The 24636-nt window shown below is 42.1% G+C and overlaps 2 protein-coding genes across 14 annotated transcripts in view; one reads left to right on the forward strand and one right to left on the reverse strand.

Moving 5' to 3' along the window:
* Positions 1-10566, reverse strand: part of Tshr (thyroid stimulating hormone receptor) — a 122181-nt gene extending 111615 nt beyond the window's left edge. For both annotated transcript variants that reach the window (XM_035445922.1, XM_035445923.1), the window contains exon 1: positions 10397-10566. In XM_035445922.1, coding sequence (XP_035301813.1) covers positions 10397-10566 — 170 coding nt within the window. The remainder of the gene's footprint in view (positions 1-10396) is intronic.
* A 12039-nt stretch (positions 10567-22605) lies between these two features.
* The window catches only part of Cep128 (centrosomal protein 128), a 337460-nt gene continuing 335429 nt past the window's right edge, over positions 22606-24636 (forward strand). For 5 of the 12 annotated variants that reach the window (XM_035445115.1, XM_035445116.1, XM_035445119.1 and 2 more), the window contains exon 1: positions 22608-22789. The gene's annotated coding sequence lies outside the window, so the exon portion shown is untranslated. Of the gene's footprint in view, positions 22790-24636 lie in introns of all 12 variants that reach the window. The other 7 variants (XM_035445120.1, XM_035445121.1, XM_035445122.1 and 4 more) reach the window with 4 other exon arrangements.

A 24636-nucleotide genomic window follows, 5' to 3' on the forward strand; every position in this document is an offset into this window, starting at 1 on the left:
GTTTATGAAAACAGTATGGGGCTGGGCACAGAGTTGACACAGCACACATAATTGAACAAAAGAAAACATGCTGGTGGCGAGTTTTAAAGATAGGAGAGAAAAGGACATTTGATTCTTGCTGTAGTTAAAAATTATTAAAAATGGAGGCTGGGGTGATGGTTTAGTTGGTAAAGAGCTTGTGGTTCAAACACTTGTTCAGATCCCCAGCTGGGTATGGGGGCATACAGCTGTAGTCTCATTGCTGGGGAGGTGGAGGTGGGGGTGGGGGTGGGGGTCACTGGAGCTTGCTGACCAGTCAGGCTAGCTAAATAGAATTGGTGAGTTGCAGGCTCAGTGAGAGATTCTATAACAAAAAATAGAGTGACTGAAGAAGCCATATGATGTTGACCTCTTGTCTCCTCCTGCATGTGTGTATACACATAGTCACACACACACACACACACACACACACACACACACACACACACACACTCACACACACACACAAAGCTGTTAAAATGAGTGAGAGTCTACTTGAGTTAATGATTCATCATAGATAAGCATCATGGCAATTTTCAGGAATGCAAACGCCAAAGAATTGGATAGCCCAGCATATATAGCTCACCATCTGTGAACAAATTTGGAAGGTTGGCAGAGATGGTCACCCCACTCCCACTCCCTGCCCCGGACAAGAACCAGGGCATATGTGTTTCCTTACCCTCCTTCCTACAGACCAAGTTCCAAGACAGTACCTGTGACCTCGTGGGATACAGCAACCACTGGGTCACACCTCGGCAAACTCCCCACCCTGACATCTTCATTGCCACTTTGCACTGTTCTGTTCCACAGAATCAAGCTCCACAATTAGAATTCTCATGCACAATCTGCTTTCATGAGAATTGGGGCTAAGACATCACCAGCTTCTGTCCTTTGCTAAGTCCAGCCAGTCTTAGGAAATACTCTTGGATTTACCTTCAAAAGAAACCGTGGGACTCAGTGTGACACTCAGACCACTTCTTGTTGCCTGCATAGAGGACTCTCAGCTACTTCTCCAGCACCATGCCTGCCAGCACACCACCATATCCCGCCATGATGATGATGGACTGAACTTCTGAGGAGATCTGCACTCTACACTGGAGATCTGCATGCAGTCAACATAGAGCAGGGCTCTATGTGTGCTACCTTAGCCTCCCTGTCCAAGTCACTGAGCAGACAGATTCTGGTGGACACCGGATTCTGGTGGACACCGAGACTATCATGGCCACTCTCAACATCCAAACCCTTTGGATCAGCTGCCCTACCCAGATGTCTTCAGTGCCAGCCCTGGGTGACACACATCTGAAACGGCAATGCCTTTGGAAGATGAAGCTCGCATCTTTCACTAGCATTTATGGAAAATGAGTGCATATGAAACTTTCACAGATTTGGTGAACTCTGGGCACAAGAAACATCATGGGGGAAGATTGGTAGTAGAAAATACAGATTTTTTCACTTCTACTGGATTAGGATTCCAACTTAGATAAGACAAAGAATGGAAACTTAAAAATATATATTCAATACATTTGAGAAAACTCACCAGCTGGGATGTTTTAAAGCCATTTACCACCGTATTCATGCCCACCTACACAGAGTGTGGAGAAAGGCATTTATAAAGGCACCTTGGACTACTTAGACTTACACTTGTTTTAAGAAAAGACTGTGCTCAATTTCTTAGAAGATTAGGTATCAACCTACTCAAGATCCCACAATACCATTGTTGGGCATATACCCAAAGGCGGCACACACATACCACAAGGACATTTGCTAAACTATGTTCATAGGAACACTATTCATAATAGCCCGAACCTGGAGTCAACTCAGATCCCCCTCAACTGAAGAATGGAGAAAGAAAATGTGGTACATTTACACAATGGAGTACTACTCAGTGGTAAGAAAAAATGGCATCCTAAAACTTGCAGGCAAATGAACAGAAAAAAAACAAAAACAAAAACAAAACATCCTGAGTGAGGTAACCCAGACCTAGAAAGACAAATATAGTATGTACTCATTCATAAGTGGATATCAGACATAAAGCAAAAGATACCCAGCCTCCATTCTACAACCCCAGAGAAGCTAGAACCCTCTTCCAGAAACAGATGGCAGCAGATGCAGAAATCCACAATTAACCAATGGGCCAAGCTCCTAGAGTACAATTGAAGTGAGGGAGGAGCGATAATATGAACAAAGGAGTCAAGACCATGATGGGGAAACCCACATTATTATTATTAATAAACCCAAATTATTATTAATAAACCCACATTATTATTATTAATAGTAAAAAAGAATAAGAAAAAACAAAACAAAAAAACCCAAAAAACAAAAGAAACCTTTGATCACCCTTGCAGCTGGTACAAAGCATTGCTATCCCATACCTCACTGATATGCATATCATTCCAGGCATTCCTAGCAAAATGTAAGCCAGATCTTGCATTTTCGGGGAGCAGGTGGGGTGCTTCTCCAAAATGTTTATGAGCATCTTAGCTCATTTGGAAAATAATTATGTATGCACACATGTGTGAATATGTATGCATGTGAATATACATACACACACTCTACATACTCTACAGATGGTATATAATGACCTACAAAACACAATGTGATGTGTTCCCTAGGATTGTATTTCTCCTTACTCTCTCTACTTTGGCCACTTTGCTTGCTTTGTTTTCTCTTTGTTTCTCAATACAGCCTGCACATTTTTCTCCTTTGTCACTCCCACTTGTGGATCTTTGCATTTCTTCATAATTTCATTCCTCTGGATAGGAGGCTAACTCACTCTTTCCCCCCATTTAATTCATTTAGCACTCTGTTTGAATGCCACCTTTTTCAACGAGGCCTTCTGTTTTGGACTGAACATCTGAGTCCCTTCAAAAAATTCACTGGGTTGAAATTGAAATCTCCAATGTGCCAGTTTTAGGAAGAGAGTCCTTTGGATTGTAATTAGGTCATGAAGGTGAAGCTTTTGCTGTTGTGACCAAGTCAGTGCCCTTAAAATAAGAAACAGGACTGATGAGCCCAGTTCTCTACCGTGTGCAGTTACAAGAAAATGGCCATTTAAAACCAAGGGCAGGGCAGCTGGTATCATTTGAAGGCAGCTTTCAGCATTCCTTTCTCTCTCTCTCTCTCTCTCTCTCTCTCTCTCTCTCTCTCTCTCTCTCTCTGTCTTCTATATTTCTCCTCTGAAGATGTAGTTTCCTCCTCCTGCCATTCTGTATATTTTACTCTGCCCTAACCCTGACTGTTTTCAAAGCTTTCTTCTGTTTGAATGTAAGGTCAAGGTGGTCATTTATTATGTTTCACCAATGCTAGACTAGTATTAGCATAAATATTTACTGAAAAAACAAAAGGAACGAAGGGAGGGAGGGAGTGAAAGAGGAGAGCAGGGGGAAGAGAGGAAAAGAAGGAGGGAATCAGCTACAATAAGGTATGTTTGTTTAAAGGTAGAATTTCTGGTTTTCTCAACTCTTTAGACCACATCTGTAAGCACAGAAGTACTTGATGAAGACAACACAGCCCAAGAGTCCTTCAAGCTGTTCTCCCAGGACACTTCCTCATTTATCTGTTCCCTAGACCCTATGTGCAAAGAGTATCCCCAAAACTGGTCTTCTAGTTCTTCTCCTTATAAAATGATAGAAATACCAATTTACGAAGTGACAACACCTGGAAATAAGAAAAGACTATTTTGATCCTCTCTATGGAGTTGAGTATTTGTAACACCAGCAATGGGTAAAATTAAGCTAATGTCCGAAAACCATAAGCCCAAATCTTAATGTATTATATAATTGGAAAGATCGTATCTACTGAAAGAGAATCCTGAACCCTAGGGAGAATTTCCCATGGACAAAAGCAATGTGGGATGATGACTTTACGACGATGAAGAAATATTTGGATTCCTGGTGTATTCTGATGGGAAAGGATTTTCATTAAGACTGTGCCAGAAAAATCCAGGATAGTTGTACACATACAACAGAATAGTGCTTACAGGATGTCTTCAAATCACAAGAGCCTGCTTCACATCTCAACAGGAATCTGTTTTGAAATATTCTGGTTCTCTTGAGAATCCACACACTTGAGTCTGACATCTCAATGACACACATTAAAGTCCAACCTATAGTTTGGAACAAATGGGACTATTTGCCAATTCTTAATTTTTTTTCTCTGTTATATTTAAATGGCAGTAGTAAAAGTCAAAGAGTAACTGAATCCATAGATCTGTTTCAGTAAATGTGGAAATGCTCAGGGTTAAGGATATCTTGCTGTACTTAATTTAACACACACACACACACACACACACACACACACACACACACACACACACACACACACTGTCTCTGTCTCTGTCTCTGTCTCTGTCTCTCTCTCTCTCTCTCTCTCTCTCTCTCTCTCTGTGTGTGTATGTGTGTGTGTGTGTGTGTGTGTGTGTGTGTGTGTGTGTGTGTGTGTGTGACATGCATGCACACTCTTGAGCATACATGCCATGGCTCTCATGTGAATATGTGAAAATTGTCAGACAACTTTCAAGAGTTGTTTGGTCTATGTGGATCCCAGAGATGGAACTCAGGCTGTCAGGCTGGGTGACAGGTGCCTTGACCTGATGAGCCATCTTACCAGTCCAATGTTAAGGATTTAATATGCGATACAATGCAACAGACCTGTGCAAAATATGTTGTTATATCATTGACTTCAAAGACTGAGGGCCTTTGGTGAACTTCTGTGTGAAAGTGTTTTCAAGAGACAGGGAGGAGAAGTTATCATCGTCATGATGCATTCTGAAGGAAAAGCACCATATTCTGAGGTCACGAAGTTTTGTTTATTTCTAAAGCATGTGTTTTGCATCCTTTGTAACATAATAGATTGAGTCATAGCAGACACCCAATGTGTCCTTGTACCCCACAAAAATGACAGGTTAGTTCAATGTGCTGTTTCTCAACTTTTTGACTGGTCAAGGATATCTTTTTGAAAAAAAAATCTAAGAAATTTGCTTATTTGTATGCATATAAAATTTCACACAATCCCAGATTCCTGGCAGTATGGTAGAGTTCCAGGATACCTCTGAACCTCTTGAGTAACAAGCTTTAATTTGAAGTGCAAATAGCACACCTGTACAATCAGAAAACAATGATCAAGTAGATTGATTCACGGAATCAATTTCTGATCTTTCACAGGGAAACAAAGCACCTTGATGATAAATTATCCAGTAACACACAAGAGTAATTTGCTTAGGATGTATTTTGAGCATTGTGAATTAGCTCTCTCTGTGCTTACTGTCTGGTCAGAAGTGACACAAGAAAATAGAATTAATCTCCAGTCTAGCCAGCACTTGTTTTTGCAAAAATGGAAATAACTAAAAACTGTGGATTCAGGAAGAATACCTGACATACTCCACTGGCTTCTTGTGCACATACAAAGGTACATGTACCCATGTACATACATGTACATACATACACACACACACACACACACACACACACGCATACACAAAAAAGAACCCAGCTAAACAGAAAACTCCATCGAGGCATTTCACTCATCAACTCAGAATCCAGTTTCTGTTGTATGTGCCACATCTGTGTCCAGGTGCTGGTCCACATTCGAATGTATGCAGAAGCCAGATGAGGATGCTAGGCACACTGCTCTGTGATGCTACTTCATTGTTAAATGAACCTATTCCTGCCTTCCAAACTCCATCACTGTCCTCCCACAGTGCCGACAAGTTTAGAAATTCAAGTCACCTCTTTGAGTCAAGTTCTGGAATAATTAAGTAGAGTTGTATTAACACACAGGTTCAGGGACATTACTTCTGGAAATTGCATGGCACAATGTAATCAATACTTGTGCAGGGTGGTGGAGGTACAAAAGTGTTAGTTTCTGTTGTTGTTTGTAAACAACAAAGAGAAAGACCAGAGTTGACAAAGGAATGTCCCACTTTTGAGGTGCCTCCATTCTTGGGTGTCTATTTTTTCCTTTCTTCGAGGAATACTATATCAAGCAATTATGAGCCACACGGTGGGGGCTGGGAATTGAACATGGGTCCTTTGGAAGAGCAGCTAGTGCTCTTAACCCCTGATCCTTCTCAGGAGTACCGTATCGGAAGAGTTCAGGCGCACTTGTGAAGTCAATAGTTGTAGGAGAGTGATATTCAAAGAATCTTGGACTGCTTTTACGAAATGTCACACGATGACAAGTAGTGAAAAGTGTGGGAATTCAAATTGAGAACATGGGAAGAGGGGGGAGGAGAAGGGAAGAAAAGGAAGGATGCAGACGTCATGAGGAAGCAGAAAGGTTGAGTCAGGTGTAGATTAGAAGAAAGGACATATGATAGGATTTTAGTTTGGGGGGTTGTAGGGGAGGAAAGGAGGGAGAAGGGAACTGGGATTGTCATGTAATTCAATCTTGTTTGTAATTCAAATATATAAAAAATTTAAAAAATATAAAAATAAAAAAAGGAAAGCAGACTGAGCAAACCAGAGGGGGGAAAAAAAGGTGGAAATCCATGTCACTCAGTATCCAAAAGGAAAATGCTAGTGCCCTCAATAGTTAGAGGAACAGCCCTGTTTGGGGGTCATTTGTAGACAATGGTCCACCCCACCATCTTTTTGGTGTACTAATAATTTTTAATTTGTTCTGTCTCATTTTCTGGTCATCACCTATTATGCAGCAAGTCTGACTTTCCCTATCTAGCAGTGCCATGAGCTTTCCTAAGTAAATCTATTTTAGTTGACTAAATGAGCCTACTTAAGCATACTGAGTGGTAAACAGCACAGATGGAAGCTGTGGCCCAAATCCTGAAGGTGGAACAAGAGACCATTTGGTTTAGAAAACACTGAGATAGTCACTAACTAAACCCTTAGCTGCAGCATGCAAACAGTTAAAACCTTAAAGTCTCAACAGCATTTCTGAACACACTCCCCAGAGGTGGACAAACCCTTTACCGAACTGACTGAAGCCCAAGACCCAAGACCCAAGACAATGTGGGAAGTGCCAGGGGGTACAGGTGGTCATCACTGCCATCATGAAACTGATGGGGGAGAGTATATCTTTCTCTACCATGCTACTGGTGTTAAAGGACAAGGCGAGTCAGCACTTTTCTTCTGCAGAGAGGCAACACAGGTCCACCTTTTGAATAGAGGAGAGTGATGGCCCAGCTTGCTATGTTTGGTTTGGAGTTATTATTATGCATAATTATGTGCTAAAAATCTGTTGTTGCTTTGCTTTCCACTTTTTTCAAAATCCTCCAGAGAGGTACATATTCGCTCGTTTATTTACTGGGGGCTGTGCTGTGGTGCTCATGTGGTGGTCAGAGGACGACTTTGGGAGAGTCAGTTCTCTCTTTCCAGGGATCAAACTCAGGTTGCTGTGCAGTGAGTGGGGCAAGCTCTTTTACCCTTCGAGCCATCTCACTGGCCCTATGTGCCCACATCTTGAATTGCATACTTTATCTAAGTTTCTTCATGTGATTCTCAAGCAAGAGGATTAAACTTTCTGCTCCTTTTTTTTTTTTTTTGCGTATCAAAAGGTGGTTGACTGATACAAATGGGGAGCAAGAATAACAGCCCCCCTTACCTTGTCATAACTTCTGCTATAATGAGGGTGCCTTTTTGCCCTGTGGAGAAGGATGTAAGGAGAAGACCCAGAACCATACTATAACAGTTTCCTTCCCATCGGTAAGACCACAGTGCAGGTGTGTGGGCAGCGGAGAAAGAAGAGATCTTCTTCACTCTCACCACCATAGCACACATCCTCAGCACCTTAGTGGTATGTAAAACAGCCAACCCATCCTTGTGTAGCATCCTGATGGGAGTTGCAAAGTGAGGCAAACAGCTCTGCAAGAGCACAAGGCCTTGCATTACAAGCCAGAGGTTCTTAACAATGCTAAAAAAGAGGATGGTGTAGTATTGCAGAACACTGTCGGTGAGTGATATGGCTGCAGCAGCACTCGTGAACTAATAAAAGCTATGATTACCTGCACGTGACTTGAGTCTGTCAGCATCCTGCCATGAAGTTGGTAGGGGCTCACGAGGCCCCCACCCCTACCTGAGGATTGATAGGAGGTTAATGGTTTCTTGGGAAGGGAGAGACATTTTCTTTAGGGGTTTTATTATCATAGCAAGGTGTCCACAGTCCTCCTCATTCATGTTTTGTAGGCAATACTAGTTAAATTTGTTGGGACAGACACACACACACACACACACACACACCACACACACACACACAAAGGTAGGAGACTAGTTCAGAAGAAAACGGAGATCAGGGGACAAGAGAGGGTAAAGGGGCTGAATATGATCAAATACTGTATATATATAATAAACATGTCATATGAATTCCATTATTCAGTATAATCAGTACATGCTAACAAAAAGCATTAGCAAAGTTTAAAGCAGGCATACACTGTAGCAGTGTAAATCCTGTGAGAGAACATCCCTCAGGCCATTGAGCAAGCATACCGTGCCATCCACCCACACTTAAAACAAAATCAGCCGTATCTTCCCCATCTCAGAGTAACTTCACTCTTCAGGAGCTAGCACCCGGCCTCCACTGCTCTCAAGGTCAGATCCACCTGTTTCTGTGCAATCACTCCCTGTGAATCAGTGATTTTCTTCATTCCTGACATAGCATCAGAAGCCTCTTTGAATAGAAGGAAAACTGAGTCCTGTTGAATAAATGATCTCACTTTCAGCATTTCCCTTCCCCAACATTTTGTGGGTGATGGGGAGGTCCTTTGCACTCACTTGTCTCTTGTCGCTTGTCTCTCCCCTCTCCTGGTAACTCTGTGAAGAAGGGATGTCTGGGCTTCTGACACCCTGAGACAAGAGTATGCGTTCATTTTTTCATTTACTTAAGTTTTTTTTCTTTTTCTTTTTGTGGGCTGGCATGACAGGGTCCCTGCGTTGCAGGTATTCAGCCTTCTTGGATGAGCATACAAACAGATGACCTAAGGGCAGTGAGCTTGTCCTTTTGGATTTTGAAGTTTGTACAAGAGTCCCATTTTAGAGACTCTCGGTACTATTGGTAGGGTTTTCATCACTATGTGTTTTATTTTGTGCAGACAGTGTGGAGAATGAAGTGCTACTCAGAGGTTATTGCAGTAACTTCCATGGGAAATAAGACACAAGGGTAGGTGGATGAGTTTCAACTAGCGGACTAAACAGACTACAGAAACATGTACCTGGGAAGCAGTCATCTGATGACTGCATCTAGAAGATACGTTCTTGAGAAAATCTTGAGGTAGGATTGCTTTTCGTTTATCTCCACATCCTCTGGGGGTAAGCAGCCCTTTTGTCTTAGTGTTCTTTCTGTGGTATTTTTAGCCAATCTGTTTTAGGGATCACTGATTTAAATGTCGGTTAAGAACCTAACATTTATAACGAAGGTGAAAATGTGCTTTATGAAATCTCTTCTCTTTCCTCATGTATATTAAAAGGAAATTCTGGATATGCTAAGTAGTGGTACAGGTTGGGCAGCTCACAGTTAGGATCTATACATATTGGATGAGGGTACACTGTACTTTTTATTATTTTAAAATAATTTTAATTTTACTCTTTTTTTGTTTTTGTTTTTTTGAGACAGGGTTTCTCTGTGTAGCTTTGGAGCCTATCCTGGCACTCGCTCTGGAGACCAGGCTGGCCTTGAACTCACTGAGATCTGCCTGCCTCTAACTCCTGAGTGCTGAGATTAAAGGTGCACCACCAACGGCTGGCTAATTTACTCTTTTCTAATTTCATATATACATGAAATACCCTTCTCCCCCACTCCCTTCTCTTATTGCCCTCTGATTTCCTCTGGAACCCTTCTTTACTCTGACATGTCCACAGGTACATTTATAAATAGGCTCCTGATTAAGTTTTTTTTTTTTTTTTTTTTTTTTAGATGGGGATCTCTTTTTATTGCCCTGTAGACCAGGTTGGCCCAGAACTCACAGAGATCCACCTGCCACTGCCTCCTGACTGCTGGGGTTAATGGCGAGGCTCACTCTGCCCATCTCTGATTAAGTTTTTAACTATTATTTGATAAGTCAAATGGCTAAGGTAATTTCTCACCTAGGGAGACTAAAAGGGAAATTGCTGGAGAGGAGGAATTTTATTATCTAGGATAATTTTTTAACGTTAGTTCATAAGTTGCTTTACGTCTTACTATCACCTTAACTGAAACGAAAATTCAGCGGGCACTAGGAGTTGGCAAAATACATTAGTAGCTCTTCAGAAAATACAACCCTCAATGTCATCTTGTTCCAAAGTTTTGTTAAGGGTTCTTTTCCCTGTGTCAGCAGCACAGACGACCTTCCTAAGTATGTGCGACTGATTTTGTCCAGGGACTGACCAGTCACCGGCACACCTCATCACACACCATAAGTTTCTATCTAGGGGCCTTGGCCTTGGCTACTTACAGAGTCTGGGTGCTGGGTGGTAGGCTGGGGATGCGGTGGAGTTCCTTGCAGGTGACTCTGAAGTCGTCCTCCTCGTGGCATTCGCAGGGTGGAGACGCACATCCTCTGCCCCACAGGCTCCCGGGCAGGGCGAGCAGGAGCGCAAGCTGCAGCAGGTACCCTGGCCTCATTTTCCAAGGGACCTCCTAGGCTACTTCATGGTTGCGCGCTGTCGCCTCATTCTCTGTGCCCAGCGCCTGACGCTGGAGGAGACCGGGGAGCGAGAGGGAGGAGGAGGGTTCCGAGGGGCTGTGACCTCATCGCTGGAAAGCACGCTGGAGAGGGGGCAGGAGAGGCTCTCAAGTACTCAGCTTGCCTAGGCAACTCTCCATCCAAACAAGCCAGCTTGCCGCACTTGATCAGCCTCGCAGCTCTTTCTGTTCCGAGACACCCAACCTGTACTCTCTCTCAGTCCTGCCCATTAAATTTTTCTAAAGCCCCATAGACGCGCCTTCTTCTTCCCCTCTCTCCGAATTCCTGGAGCCACCTTTCTTGACTGAGCAGCCTTTAAGTGCGGTGGCGACCGGGGACCCACCCAAATGGGCTTCGTCTAATGTCACCAAGGAGGAGACTGTTGTGGGACACTCTAGTGTCCCCTGGAACTTCGGCTTCTCCAGGATAAAGTCACCTTTGCTGAGAATTGGAGCCGACAACACAGCCGGAACCAGCTCAGGCGGCAGCCGAAGTGGAATGTGACACTCCGGGAGGATTCTCGATGCTGGCCAGCTGGAGCAGCCAGGGACGTCGCGCTTCGGTGATTCTCAAGCCACTAAACCTGTGGTCTGGACGTCTCAAGATGCAAAACCTGAGCAACTCCGTCAAGTCAGGCGCTGGGCTCTGGAGCCATCTGCTGTGGACATCTGGGAACTGCGTGTGCAGGTCCCATTGCCGCGCGGTGACAATCCGGTTTTGCCAACAGGAGGGAGCCTGCTTAGAAATCTAGAAATTCCCCTTCATCCTGTCCAGAAAACGAGAGTAAAAAGGAACATTAAGTGCTACATCATTTTTCACACATTAAACAAAAATATTAATAATAAATATAAACTAGATTATGTCATTTTTCTTCTTGAAAGCGTAATTGCTTTCTAATTCCCCGAGGAACAAAAGGAACACTAATTCCTGATATGCTACAAGGTTTCTTTTAAATGTATCTCTAGAACAGGATGGAAAGGCTAGGGTTCTGGGTATCCAAGGATTCATTAAGAGAGAAGACTCTGAAAATGCAAGATTGATTAGGCTGGAGGTCAAGGGTAGGTCAATATTAAGATGCATTGAACTGTACGATTAAGGTACATGCATTCCAGTGTTTATAGAAACTTTATCAATAGTCACCCCCAAAGTATAAACAACCCCACATCTTCTTCAAGAAGATAGTCAATGCACAGATGCTATTTCACAGTAAAATGAATCCAACATTAGTTTAGACAACATATACAAATCTTCAATGTGAACGATAAGCGCAAGAAACCAAATTCAAAAAATTGTGTATTTATATGTGAGCATTCATATATATGACATCAGGGCTGGGGATGTAGCTCAGTTGGCAGAGTGCTTGCCTAACATGTCCAAGGTTCCAAACCTAGCAGAGCATAAACTTGGTGTGGTAGCACACTTCTGTAACCCCAGCATGTGGAAGTCAGAGGCAGGAGGGCCAAGGTCCTTGGCTATACAGCAAGTTCTAAGCCACATGGACTATATGAGACCCCCTACCAAAGGACTGACATCTCAAAAGAGACTGACTACGAACAGACATCAATATATTTTTCTGGGAACAGAAATTTTCTCAGTTCATTGTGGTGGTCCCATGGCAATTTCTAAATGTGAAGAATTATAGTGCATGCATTTTGAATGTTGAAACCATCTTAAACCCAGGGATAAATGCTCTTTGGCTGTTTGTAATGCATTCTTGCAGTAACTTTACTGACATTCTGTTTGAGTTTCATGTAGATGTTCCTAAGGAAAGATGGTCTATTACTCTTTTCTTTAGTTTCTTTTGTGTAGTAGTATTCTCAGTAATCGATTCTTTCGTCACAGACTGAATTGAGAAATATTTCTTCCTGTCTACGTTTGTATTAGAGCTTCTATACAATTTTATATTTTATTCTTATCTGGTAGAATTTACCAGTGAAGCCACCTAAACATTGAGTTTTCACTACAAAATTGACTTCTAAAAACAAGTGAAATGTTATTCAGGCTCTTTCATTCTCGTTAGACAGTTTGGCAGTTTTTAATTTTATAAAGGATTAGTTATCTATTGCTGTCTTCATTGCCATAACATTGTTTACAATATTATCTCCATGCATTTATACAAACATGCATAATCTGTTCTAATGTTAGCTCTTTCATACCCAATATTGCCATTTTGTGTCTTCATTCTGTTTTTCACATTGACACTTTGAGGGCTTTGTTAGTGTCATTGATATTCTCAAGGCAGTGTATTTTCAGTTCATAGATCCCATATTATAGTCCATCCACATGGGCATGTCAACTGGTGTTGTCATTGTGCAGGTTTTGTTTAGGTGACCATATTGTTGAGATTTCAAGGGTGCAGCTTTCTTGTGATATAGAGAAGACACTATGTCTCAGATGACATCCTGGTCCTCTGGTGCTTACAATCTTTCTACCTCCCTCTCTCACAGTGCCCCTTAAGCTATAGGTATAGGGGTTGTGTTGTAGATGCATCATTTAGGGTTGGGTACTCAGTGGTCATTTGCTCTCTGCATTTGGCCAACTGTGGATTTCTCACCTCTACCAATGCTCAGTCTGAAGGGGTGATCTGCTGAACCTCAGATTGTATCTCCAGACTGCGCTGCTCTCCACCAAGCCTCTGAATCTAAGACTGCAATCCTCAGAAGCAAATGCCCTGAATTCCTGTCTCTTCCTGCCTTATATTCCTCTCCTTGCTCAGTCATATCTCTCCTGTCTCCACATCCCTAATGCTGGGATTAAAGGCTTGTGATCCCAAGAGCTGAGATCACCTTTGTGTGAGCTCTTTCTATTTTAGACTGGATCAATTTTGTGTAGCTCAGTGTGGCCTTGAACTAACAAATATCTATCTGCCTCTGTCTCTTGAGTCCTGGTATTAAAGTTGTGTACCACAACTGTTTGGCCTCTATGGCTAGCTAGTGTGGTTGCTGTGGTTAAAGGTGTGTATCACCACTGCCTGGTTCTATGGGTGTGGCTCGATTTGCATTTTGTTCTCCAGTAGCTTTATTAAATAATAAACAATATATCACCACAGATTTCTATAATGTTCTCCACAGATTAAAAAAAGAAGCTTCTTTGAGATGAGTGTGATGTCTTAGTAAATTTTCCTGTTGTAGTGTTGAAATACCCTGGCAAAAATAACTTGATGGAGAGAGGGTTTATTCTGGCTCACAGTTCAAGGGTAATGCCATCAGGACAGAGAAGTCAAGACAGCAGGAACTTGAAGCAGCTGGTCATGTCACATCTGCAACCGGAAAGCAGAGAGCAATGAATGCATGCTGGTACTCAGCACCTTTTTTTTTTTTTTTTCATATATACAGTCCAGGATCTCAGCCAGGGAATGGTTCCGGCCACAGTGGGTGTGTTTTCCCACATCAGTTAAAGTAGTCAAGATAATCCTACACAGGCACACGCAGAGGAAGTTTCTCGAGATAATTCTAGATTTTGTTAAGTTGACAATTGACACTAAGCGTCACATGTGGGTTTATGATTTCGTCAAAATTAGAAAGTCTCAGCCATATGTCTTTTCTGTTCCATTTTCTCACCCCTTTATGTTTAGGATTCCAATTGTTGCACTTACAACAGGCTGGAGTTGTCCCACAAACAAAACACTCAAACATTATCCCCCCCAAGAATATAACATCTCACTGAATGTCAAAATAGTTCAATTGGGAGAGGATTAGACTGAGTTTTTTTCTCTCTCTCTCTGCTTTTCATTTGAGTGATTTCTTCTGGTCTGCCTCCAAATTCGATTTTTAAAAATTCCCCTGGAATGTTTAATCTGCCACTAATCCTTAACATATGTTTCATATCATAAACCACTGTTTTCATTTCTAGAAGTTCTCTTTCTCTGTAAAACCTGTACAACACAGTGACTCATTTGATGCCTATGTTAGTTTCTAAGACCTGCTATAACAACTAAGTTGCACACAGCATGTTTAGATTTAGATGCATTAATTTTCTTGTAGTTTGTAAGTCTGGAAGTCTACAACCAAGGTTTGGGCAAAGACACACTCTTTCTTAGAGCTCTAGAGGATGATTCCTATTCTTCTGAGTTTTGGTCGTCTTCAGCGCTCCTCATTATCCCAAGCCTTGAATCATTGCAGACTCTCCTCTGTCATCAAAAGGCTGTCTCCTCATATGCCTCTCTGTTCAAATTTCCCTTTTCGTTTATGTATGTCAATCCTTGGATTGGGAACCAATCCAGAATGACCTAAACTTGCCTTCAATATATGTAAAGGCCATATCTCAAATAAGGTCTTATATACAGGTCCTCCAAATTAGAAATTGAAGATACCTTTTGGGAAGCATAAGTCAACCCATACGACATCCTTGTTTGATAACTGCAGTGTCTTTGCAGGCATTGAATCAATATGGATTGACTTAGTTTTCCTCCTGAAATGAATTGGCATTTCCTGTTGCTTTGTCTGTACCATAACCTGTTTGGATTTCAGAAACTGTAAATGATACAGAGTTTGGCACTTTGTTTTGCAGCCACGGTGAATGCTCTTGACATTTATTGTTAAATATGGTTAAATATTGGGGTCCCTGCAAGTGTTACAGCCAGCAGTGAAATGATCCATGGAGAGGCAAGACGTAGTTAGCCAGGCTGGTTCAAATTTCTGGAGTCTGATACCAAGCAGTTTGTTTGTTTGTTTACTTTCCATATTTCAACACAATAAAACTTTGGAAAAAAGTCTCCTCCTGACAACAAAGCTTAAGGCATGACTACATCGAGACTCCCTTGCAAAGTTCATGTCTTTTGCAGAGCACCTGTGACCTCTTCTACAAGAGTGGGTTCTGTTGATTTTGAAACAATGCTGGGGATAAAAGCCCAGGGAGGAAGAGTTTGTAATAAGCATAATAGCAAACCCTTTCACGAAGTACATGGGACAACTTTCATGAGGATGGCTCTCTTGACTCAGAAGTCTGGGGATTCAGATGAAGACTAGCTCTGCAGAACAGCAAAGACCACCAGTGATCAAACAGCACCCACTCCAGCCTTCAGGTGAACAGGTGTCAATTTCTTTCATTGAAGAAAAAAGCCGGTGTGTTTAAACACTTCTGGTGTCTTTAGCACTTTTCAGCAAGCACAGAATCTCATGCCCTCCTATAGTTAAATTACTTAAAAACCATTTTTAAATTTTTAAAATTTTGTTTTTAAAATACCTGTTACATGTGATGAGAACAGCATTTAATCTAGGCTTATTTCCTTACCATTTCTTAGGCAAGAACCTTTTGAACTCTCAGTCCATGATCCCTGAATTATTAAATGTTTCAGTATGGTTGGTAGGAATCATTGCTATTCTGGGTCCTGGGTAAGCAACAGGTGTTTCCTCCTCTGAGCTTGGGAGACATGTCTTTCTCCAGTTTTAGTTTCTTCACATGTGTATAACAGTTAACAGTTTTTTGAATATTCCATGGAGACCTCTTGTGGTTCTCAAGAATTTTTCTCCATGTGGCTTTTTCTTGCTCTTAGCTTGTCATGAAAACTCCATATACCTCCCCTTGCCAAGGCTTTCAAGTTCTTTTCCAAATTTACAGCATCTATGGGCACTCCACTCGCTGCCTGTGTTTATTCTCTTTACACCACAGCCAATCATGTGGCAATTGTGAGGTTTGCCCCATCTGTTGCCTGTATGTCAGAGGTTAAGTTCTTTGTCTCATGTCCACTATCTTCCACATATTTTGTCTGTTACTTTGTTTAATTCTGAGGAGAAGGTATGTTTGGTTGCTGTGACTCTGTCTGTACTGGGAACAGAAAGGGTGTGCTGAAATTGGTAACATTTTAAACCAAGATTCAGACCGCATAGAATTGCTTTAGTAGAGATGATGATGTGAATAAAATCTTTCATGCCTAGCAGTTTTAATGCAGCAAATTGAACAAGTCTTCAGGCTAACATGTCCTAATAGTATGCTCAGCAAGTGACTATGGTAATCATTAAAGCAATTTTCTTTTCTTAACACGAATTTTGAGCCAGAAAATACAGAAGCCCATGAGAAGATGAATCAGTTTAAAAGTGCATTAAGAGAAAAAGTGTATCCATGAAACACACACCAAAAAATTCCTTTTAAATGTAACAAATAGCTGAGACTAGCTATAGAAAACGTTTTCTTTTATCTTAGAAGAACCATTAACACTGTTCACAATTCAGGAGGTGGCATGGTTTTGCATTTCTTTTATGCTTTATCCTTTTCAAACGGTGCAGCAGAGGCCATATTGCTTGACTACACTAATAATATAATAAGTTAATAATATAACTCTATAACATATTATTAGTTGCTCATTTTGACCCCAGTGCCTTTGTATTGCAATGTTATAAAATTGCCATAACTACCTAGAATTATGAATGTATGATAGAAAAGAATATTATGGGATGAGCTATGCTTCTACATTGCAAATGACTAAGGACTGCAGTTTTATTGGTGGACAGTGCCATGTGGCAATATCATGTCTTTTACTGATTCTTCTTAGATACTGCAGCTTACTTGGAAACTTAAAAAATATTATCCAGCAATACTTGAGGTTGTTTCTTGATGGGTAGAAGGTGAGTTCCTTCTTCTCCCACCCAGTCCCAACCAAATCAGAATATTGAACATTTTCATTTATGTCTTATGATGTAGTTGGTATGTGTGATATTGCAGAGGACCTTGGACATCTGTGGTGGCCAAATGCAATCAAGTGAAATCTAAAGCTGCAGGTAGTCATCACTCTTGTGGGAAGTCTGGGCAAACCATAAGCTGTTTTAAAGGGATGGTTTTCCCTGATGCCGATAAGGAGTTTAGATACCTTCTGGATTTAGATGTTTTTACCTTCAGATCTGTTCTTTTATCCCCATCCCTAATTCCAGAATTTCCCTTGTCCTCTGTGTCTTGCTGTGGTAGTAGGAATGTAATCGGCCCCCTTATGCTCATAGGGAATGGCATTATTAGGAGGTATGACTTTTTTGGAGTATGTATGGCCCTGTTGGAGGAAGTGTGCCATTGTGGAGGCAGGCTTTGAGGTTTCCTATGCTCAAGATACTGCCTAGTGTCTGAGACCACTTCCTGTTCCCTGCATGATATAGAACTCTCAGCTCTTTCTTCAGCACCATGTCTGCTTGCATGCCACCATGTCCCACCATGATGATAATGGACCGAACCTCAGAACTGTAAGCTAGACACCCCAATTAAATGTTTTTCTTTATAAAAGTTACCAAGGTCATGGTGTTTCCTCACAGCAATAAAAACCCTAACTGAGATACTTATCTTCCCAGTCATAATTTTACTTATTTATTAAAAAAATTGGGGGGGGGCTTTCTAGACTGGGTTTCTCTGTCTAACTGACCTGGCTGTCCTGGAACTCTCTTTTTAGACCAGGCAGTCCTTGACCTATCTAATATCCACCTGCCTCTGACTCCTGAGTGCTGGGATTAAAGGTGTGGGCCACCACCACCAGGCTTAATTATTTATGTTTTGAGGACTGATTTTGGATCGTGGCATTTTCTTCCACACCACTTGCTTGCGTCATGACTTCTTTGTGGAAGGCCTGGCTTCATGGGTTTGTGACACATGAAAACTAACAGGGCCTTGTATGCAGAAGGGCCTGGTACTTGGCTTAATGCTTTGTCCTTGCTATGCTCATACTCTCAGTAAGTTTTTTAAGAAATTACTTATTTATTATTATTATTATTGTGTGTGTGAATGCATGATGTACATGTGTGTGTTTTGGGGGTCTGTGAAGGTGTGTACAATGTACCTTTGTGGAGGTCAGAGGACAAGTTTGTGGAGTTGGTTCTCACGATTTACCTTTCCATGGGTTCTGGGGACTAAACTCATGTTGCCAGGCTAGGCCATCAAACACCTTTACCCAATGATCATCTGGTTTGCTCCTCAGTGAGTCTTGAACAAGGGCCTCACATTTTAATTTTGCTTTGGGTTTTACAAATCCTACAGCCAGTCCTGTTTGAAGAGTCTTTGAATTGCATTTTCAGAAGACAAGAAGGGATCCATTTTTTCCCACTCTCACCTCCCCTCTTTTCCCCAAATGCAAATCAACCTAACTTGTTTAAACAGAGATGGGGAAAGAGAGCAGTAAAAATAAATATTTGAGAATCGTTTGACATCTATTTTCCTGCAACCTGGACATGAGCAATCCACGGTTGCTGTTTCATGGTGGTATGAGCTTGCAAGGTACAAGCAAAACACTTCTGTGCCGTCTGCTTGAGACAGCTGTGTCTCTATCTGCCATTCTGTCTGCCACCTAGCAGCTGCTTATATGAAATCGGTTCTTCTTTTCCTCTATACACCCATTCAGGATGGGCTGAGTGAAGATGAGCATATCCATGCTTTCAGGCCATTCTCATTCCAGATCCTCTTCATTGATTAGCCTTTCAGGGTATTTGATATGGCCTGAAAGTGTTCTTGATGTGACTATTCAGGAAACTGGATATGGAATTAGTGCTGTATTAGTTTAGGCTATGGTTTCAACCAACAGAGTTTATCTAAGCTTTCCAGTGAAAAACCATCATAAGGAACACAAACAAACACCCAAGCATTGAGAACAAAATAATTTCCTGTTGTTCAGGGAACTAATGTTTGAGGGTAAAATTGGTTCCAATCAACTAACATATATTTAGGGCTCCATATGATGAACAACTGTGGTTGTATGAATGTAATTGGCCCCATAAACACATAGGGAATGGCAATATTAGGAGGTGCAGCTTTGTTGGAGTAGGTGTGGCCGTGTTGGAGGGAGTGTGTCACTGTGGAGGCAGGCTTTGAGGTCTCATATATGCTCAAGCCATACCCAGTATCTCAGTTCACTTCCTGTTGCCTTTGGATCAAGATATAGAATTCTCCACTCCTTCTCCAGCACTATGTCTGCCTGCACACTGCCATATCTCATCATGATGATAATTGACTAAACCTCTGAACTGTAAGCCACCCTATTAAATGTTTTCCTTTATAAGAGTTGCCATGGTCATGGTGTCTAATCACAGCAATAGAAACCCTAACTATGAGAGTAACGCATGAGATGCTTTCTACATGTTAATTTATTTTACTCTTGAAGCAATGTTACTCATGAGCTACTCCCTTTCCCATCACTGACAGAAGCAATTAAGCACAGAGAAAGTAACTTGCTTGAAGTCACATAGCCATTAGCTATTATAGCTAAGGTTTGAATCTGTGCATTTAACCTCTGCAGCTTCCTCTAGTCCACAAGGCACTAGAGCAGTGTGTTCTCACCCTTTCTCACCCTTCCGAACACTGCCAATCCTTTAATACAGTTCCTTATGTGGTGGTGACCCCCCCAACCATAAAATTATTTTCATTGTTGTTGGTGACCATGTCAGAGGAGCAGCAGATGGCACTGAAGTCTGAGGTGAATCCCTGATGGGTGAATGCCCCTAGACCACAGACAAGAGAATGTTTTTTTGCTTCTGCTCTGCCTTTCACATGTTTGGCCCTGTCGTCTTTCTCTGGTATCTGGCATGGTGTGACTGGGTGAGGGGAGATCCCCTCTGCCTGTAATGTGGTGTGTTTATCTCATGGAAACATCCTGTTCTACTGGGCACTTTTACCCATTGATTATTATGAAGATAATTTCTTCCTAAGCAGTACAGTCTAATTGATGATAATAATGTTAGTCTAAATTGAATTTCACAAAGCTATAACACATGAGTTTCTATTGAGGAGCTGTTTTGACTGTGGCTTAGGTTAATGATTAAGAAAAATAATTAATTGTGGGTCCTTGCATTTGCTTCCATCAGTTACTGGATGTAGGTTATATGATGACAGTATATTAGAGTAGTCAGTAATCTGATTAAAGGGGAAGGCCCATTCAGACACCCTCTCCATTACTGCTTGGAGTCTTAGCTGCGCTCATCCTTGTGAGAATTTCTCTAGCACCAGGTTTTTCCTCTAATGACTCCCTCTATCAAGATATCTCTTTCATTGCTCTTCCCCTGGCAGTGGCACCAGTACCTATCCCGGGGGCAGGAACTGACTTTTTGGAGCCCATTTCCTAGGGTGGGATTCCGTTGCTCAGTCTTGATACAGGGAGGAGGGTCTTGGTTCTGCCTCAACTTGGTATACCAGACTTTGTTGACTCCCCAAGAAGGCCTTACCCCCTCTGAGGAATGGATGGGGGGTGGGAACAGGGCATGTGGGGGATGGGTGGGAGAAGGGGAGGGAGGAGGAACTAGGGTTGGTATGTAAAAAGAAAAATAAATTTTTTAAATTAAAAAAATAACCGAGTCCCAGTAGCCCGGCTATTTTAAATTCTTTTGATCATAATGTTTCGAGATGTGTTTACAGTTTTCAGAGTGCTTCATAGCTGAAACAAAGCTTTGAAAATAACTTAAGGTTAGACTAGATGTTTTCGTCAAATAGCTTTGAGGTGAAAAAAAAAAAAAAAGAAACCCAAGAAGACAATCTAAAATTTTAGGAAGGCACATAGTTGAATGAGGAACTTGTTAAAGGTCAGGGAACAAGAGCAAAGCTACTGATATAGTGGTCTCTCCCCACACCCCTCCACATTGTTAGGAATTGTCATCTCCTTCCATTGGCTCTGAGCAATATACATGCAAAAGGACTGTGTTCTTTTAGATCCCTTCATTATCTTTGTGTCTTGTGTCTAACACAACGACAGGATCCTAAAATGGTTCGATATGCATATTTGCTAAGCTGAATACAGTTATTTTGTAAAACATAGCTATTAAGAAACAGAGCGGAGTTATGCCTCTGCAGGCATTGTTTGTATGGCTGTTCTGAATTACGTTTCTGTGTCAGGTGGGGTGAATTCTAGAGGCACAACTGTTGATGCAAATACAGAAGTAAGTCTTTTGAAGAGTTTATGTCTCAACTGAATAGGAAAAGCCTTTGTGTGGGCGGGGTGGGAATCTGAGGGGAGGAGATGCTTTAAAAGGTCAGGTCCCTTTGTTTCAAGGCCTAAGGGAGAGGATTAAGTGGGAAATGCATTATTTCTGTACAGAGTGGTCAGAATGGACAGCCTATATTTTAAGACAATCTAGTAGCTAGTTCTCAACCTGTGGGTTTTGACCACCAGAAAATACATATTTCTGACAGTCTTAGGAACTCCCCATCACAAATTTATTTTCATTGCTACTTCGTAACTGTAATCTTGCTACTGAGAGGTGTCTGAGTTACTAAGATCATTAAAAGAAGTATGTTTTCCTATGGTCGCCACACATAGGTTAAGAACCACTGATAGCTGTCTTTTTAAAAAAATATTATTTTAGGTTTCAGGAAAACTTCCATAGATCACGTAAATTTTGATTCTAGCTTTGGGGAGGGTCAGGTCAGTGTCCTTTATCGGCAGAGCAGAAGGAACAGTCTTCCCTAATGGATTTTCACACCTTACTTTTCCCCAAAGCTCCTTCCTCGAGGCTTTAATTCTCTCATCATAGACTGAAACTGACTTTTCTTCTGAGCAGGAAATACTTCTTTCATGTTCTCTTGAGGATGTAACACGGTAGTCATTTGCAGTATGTACTGTAGTATGTACTGAAGAGCTGTAAGATCTTAGTGGAGCCAGTTCAGGCAGAAAGTGTTTCTCTTAATAATCTTCTTTATTCCCCTCCAGTCCTAAGCCTTTAGAACAAGACATTAAAGCGATATTTACACATCACTGCTTACTATTATTTATCCTTTGATGTTTCCGAATGAGTAAAATTACATTCACTGTCAAGGTAGCATTTGAATTCACTTTCTACCAAGAGTTTTCGTCTTCACAGGCTACTGGCCCTTTAAAAAACAAAATTAGAGCCGGGCGAAAAGGCAGGGCCCTGGGTCCGTAAAGACCGCTTATCCAGCTTCTTCCGGGAAAGGCATCTAGAGGCCAGACCCCGAGCATCCTGGGACTTGCAGTTTATCTGCTGTCACCGTCGCTGGATCTCTCTCTGCTCTGGAGCGTGGGATGGACTACAGCTCCCAGAGGGCCAAGCGGCGGCAGCGCGTCCTGTGTTTTAGCCGCTCCTGGGCGGCTAGTTCAAGTTGCCATAGCTGCGAGTCCCGGGTGAGCAGAGTCTGTTGCGCCGCAGCGTTGGGTCAGTTGCACCTTCGGGGTCCCTGGTAGCCGCGGGAGTCGGATGGGGCCTCGGCGATGATCCGGCGTTAAGAACCTGGAGTCACCTTGGGTCTAAGGTACCTGCCCCATTTGCTTGCTTGTCCTTTTTCTTACTTCCCTCTGCAGAGAGATTTCTGTCCCACTTCCCCCTTATCTCTGGGTGGGGACATCAGAGCTGCCGGGGGATGTGGGATGGGGCCGGGTGTGTGGGTGCAGTGTTTGGTGAAGTGAGGGCGATGGCGTGTTTGCACCCCTCAGCAGGTTGTCCACAGTCAGGTCCTGGCAGTCTCACTCTGAATGCGCGTGGTCCTGGCTTTGAAGCAGCTTGCCATGGGCTAGCCGCCTAGACGCTTTTGCTATCTGACATTTAGTTGATTGCTCGGAGGGTGCTTCTCTGTTCTCTAGTCAGTCGATTTTTCCTTTGCTAAGTAAGGAGGTGCCGGCTTCCTAGTGGTTAGCAGCCCCCCTTTGGAATTGATTCTTAGAAACACTAAACTTTGAAACCCAGTATTGGTTTAATGGACCGGGTCTGTTAGGCAAGGTTCGGTAAAGCTCGATATTGCAGCGTCCTGTCAGGATTATGCAAAATATTTGGCGCAGTGCCTAGCACAAAGCCAGTTCTCAGCACTTCTTTTCTTCCTACAGCTGGTTGTGCTAACAGAAATAACATGTGAACTATACAGGTGGTTTTCAATTTTATGGTAAAAGGAAGCTTCTTTATTTGGCACAGTACATAAGATATATATTTGGCATGTAGTAAATATTAAATTTATACACACACACACACACACACACACACACACACACACATACACACACACACACACCCCACCCCACTTAGACAGGGTCCCACTGTGTGACCCTGGTTGGCCTGCAACATACTATGTAAATGGACCAGACAGGTCCCCAAGTCACTGAGATACAGCTACCTCAGCTTCCATAGAGCTTGAATCAAAGGTGTGTGGCACCACCTGAGCTATATTTTATGTGTTTTGAAAACGGTATTGGGTGTTGTGAATCTGGCATTTATTAATATCTTATATTTATAGTGTATCAATTTGAACTGGCCAGACTTCTAGTGTCATAGACGTATTCTGGACAGCACAGAGGGAAGATGAACTTTGACAGCTGTACATTGGCATGGAGAGTTTGTTCTCAACTTGTGGGTAACCACCCTGTAGGGTAGACTGTCCCTTTCACCGGGTTGCCTGAGACCATTAGAAAACACAGGTGTTACATTACGATTTGTAACAGTAGCAAAGTTACAGTTATGAAGTAGAAATGAAAATAATTTCATGGTTGGGGGGTCACCACCGCATGAGGAACTGTATTAAGGGGTGGCAGCATTAGGAAGGTTGAGAACCACTGGCATAGAGAATTTTCATTGTGCCTAGGACTCATGTGGTAAAGCTTGCTGCTTTGTTAGAGAGGTGTGTATTAAACCACTGCTTAACTGGCCACTCTAACGTGTCTCAGTTTCTCAGAATACACTTCTAGAAATGGCTTATTCATATGTATGGATAGTGGCTTCCTTAGATGACCCCCCCCCCCCCCCGCCCCGTGGATTCTTACAGTTTTAAAAGTACTTATAAAGTGTTGAAAACATTTCTACCCACTGTGCTTTCCTGCCACCAAATACATAATACTTTTATTTGTTTTGCCACTGTGAGAACTGATCAACCATATAACATATGTCTTTAGAGAGGTGGAGGGTAGCCCAGACTTACAAATGAGCCAGCAAATTCAGAAAAGCAATATTAATTTTATTACTCAGTTTAGTCTCCCAGTTGCTAGATATACTCGGAGTTGGTACTTTTGGCTAGACTTGGGGTACATTTCATCCCCTAGTGTGATGTAGCAAGTCTAATGATGACTAGGCATGGGCAGAAAATGCCACTTATAAGGAGTTTGCAGCCTGGGCGTT

This window comes from Cricetulus griseus, chromosome 5 (genome assembly GCF_003668045.3).
Source record: "Cricetulus griseus strain 17A/GY chromosome 5, alternate assembly CriGri-PICRH-1.0, whole genome shotgun sequence".
In the NCBI taxonomy this organism is placed as follows: domain Eukaryota; kingdom Metazoa; phylum Chordata; class Mammalia; order Rodentia; family Cricetidae; genus Cricetulus; species Cricetulus griseus.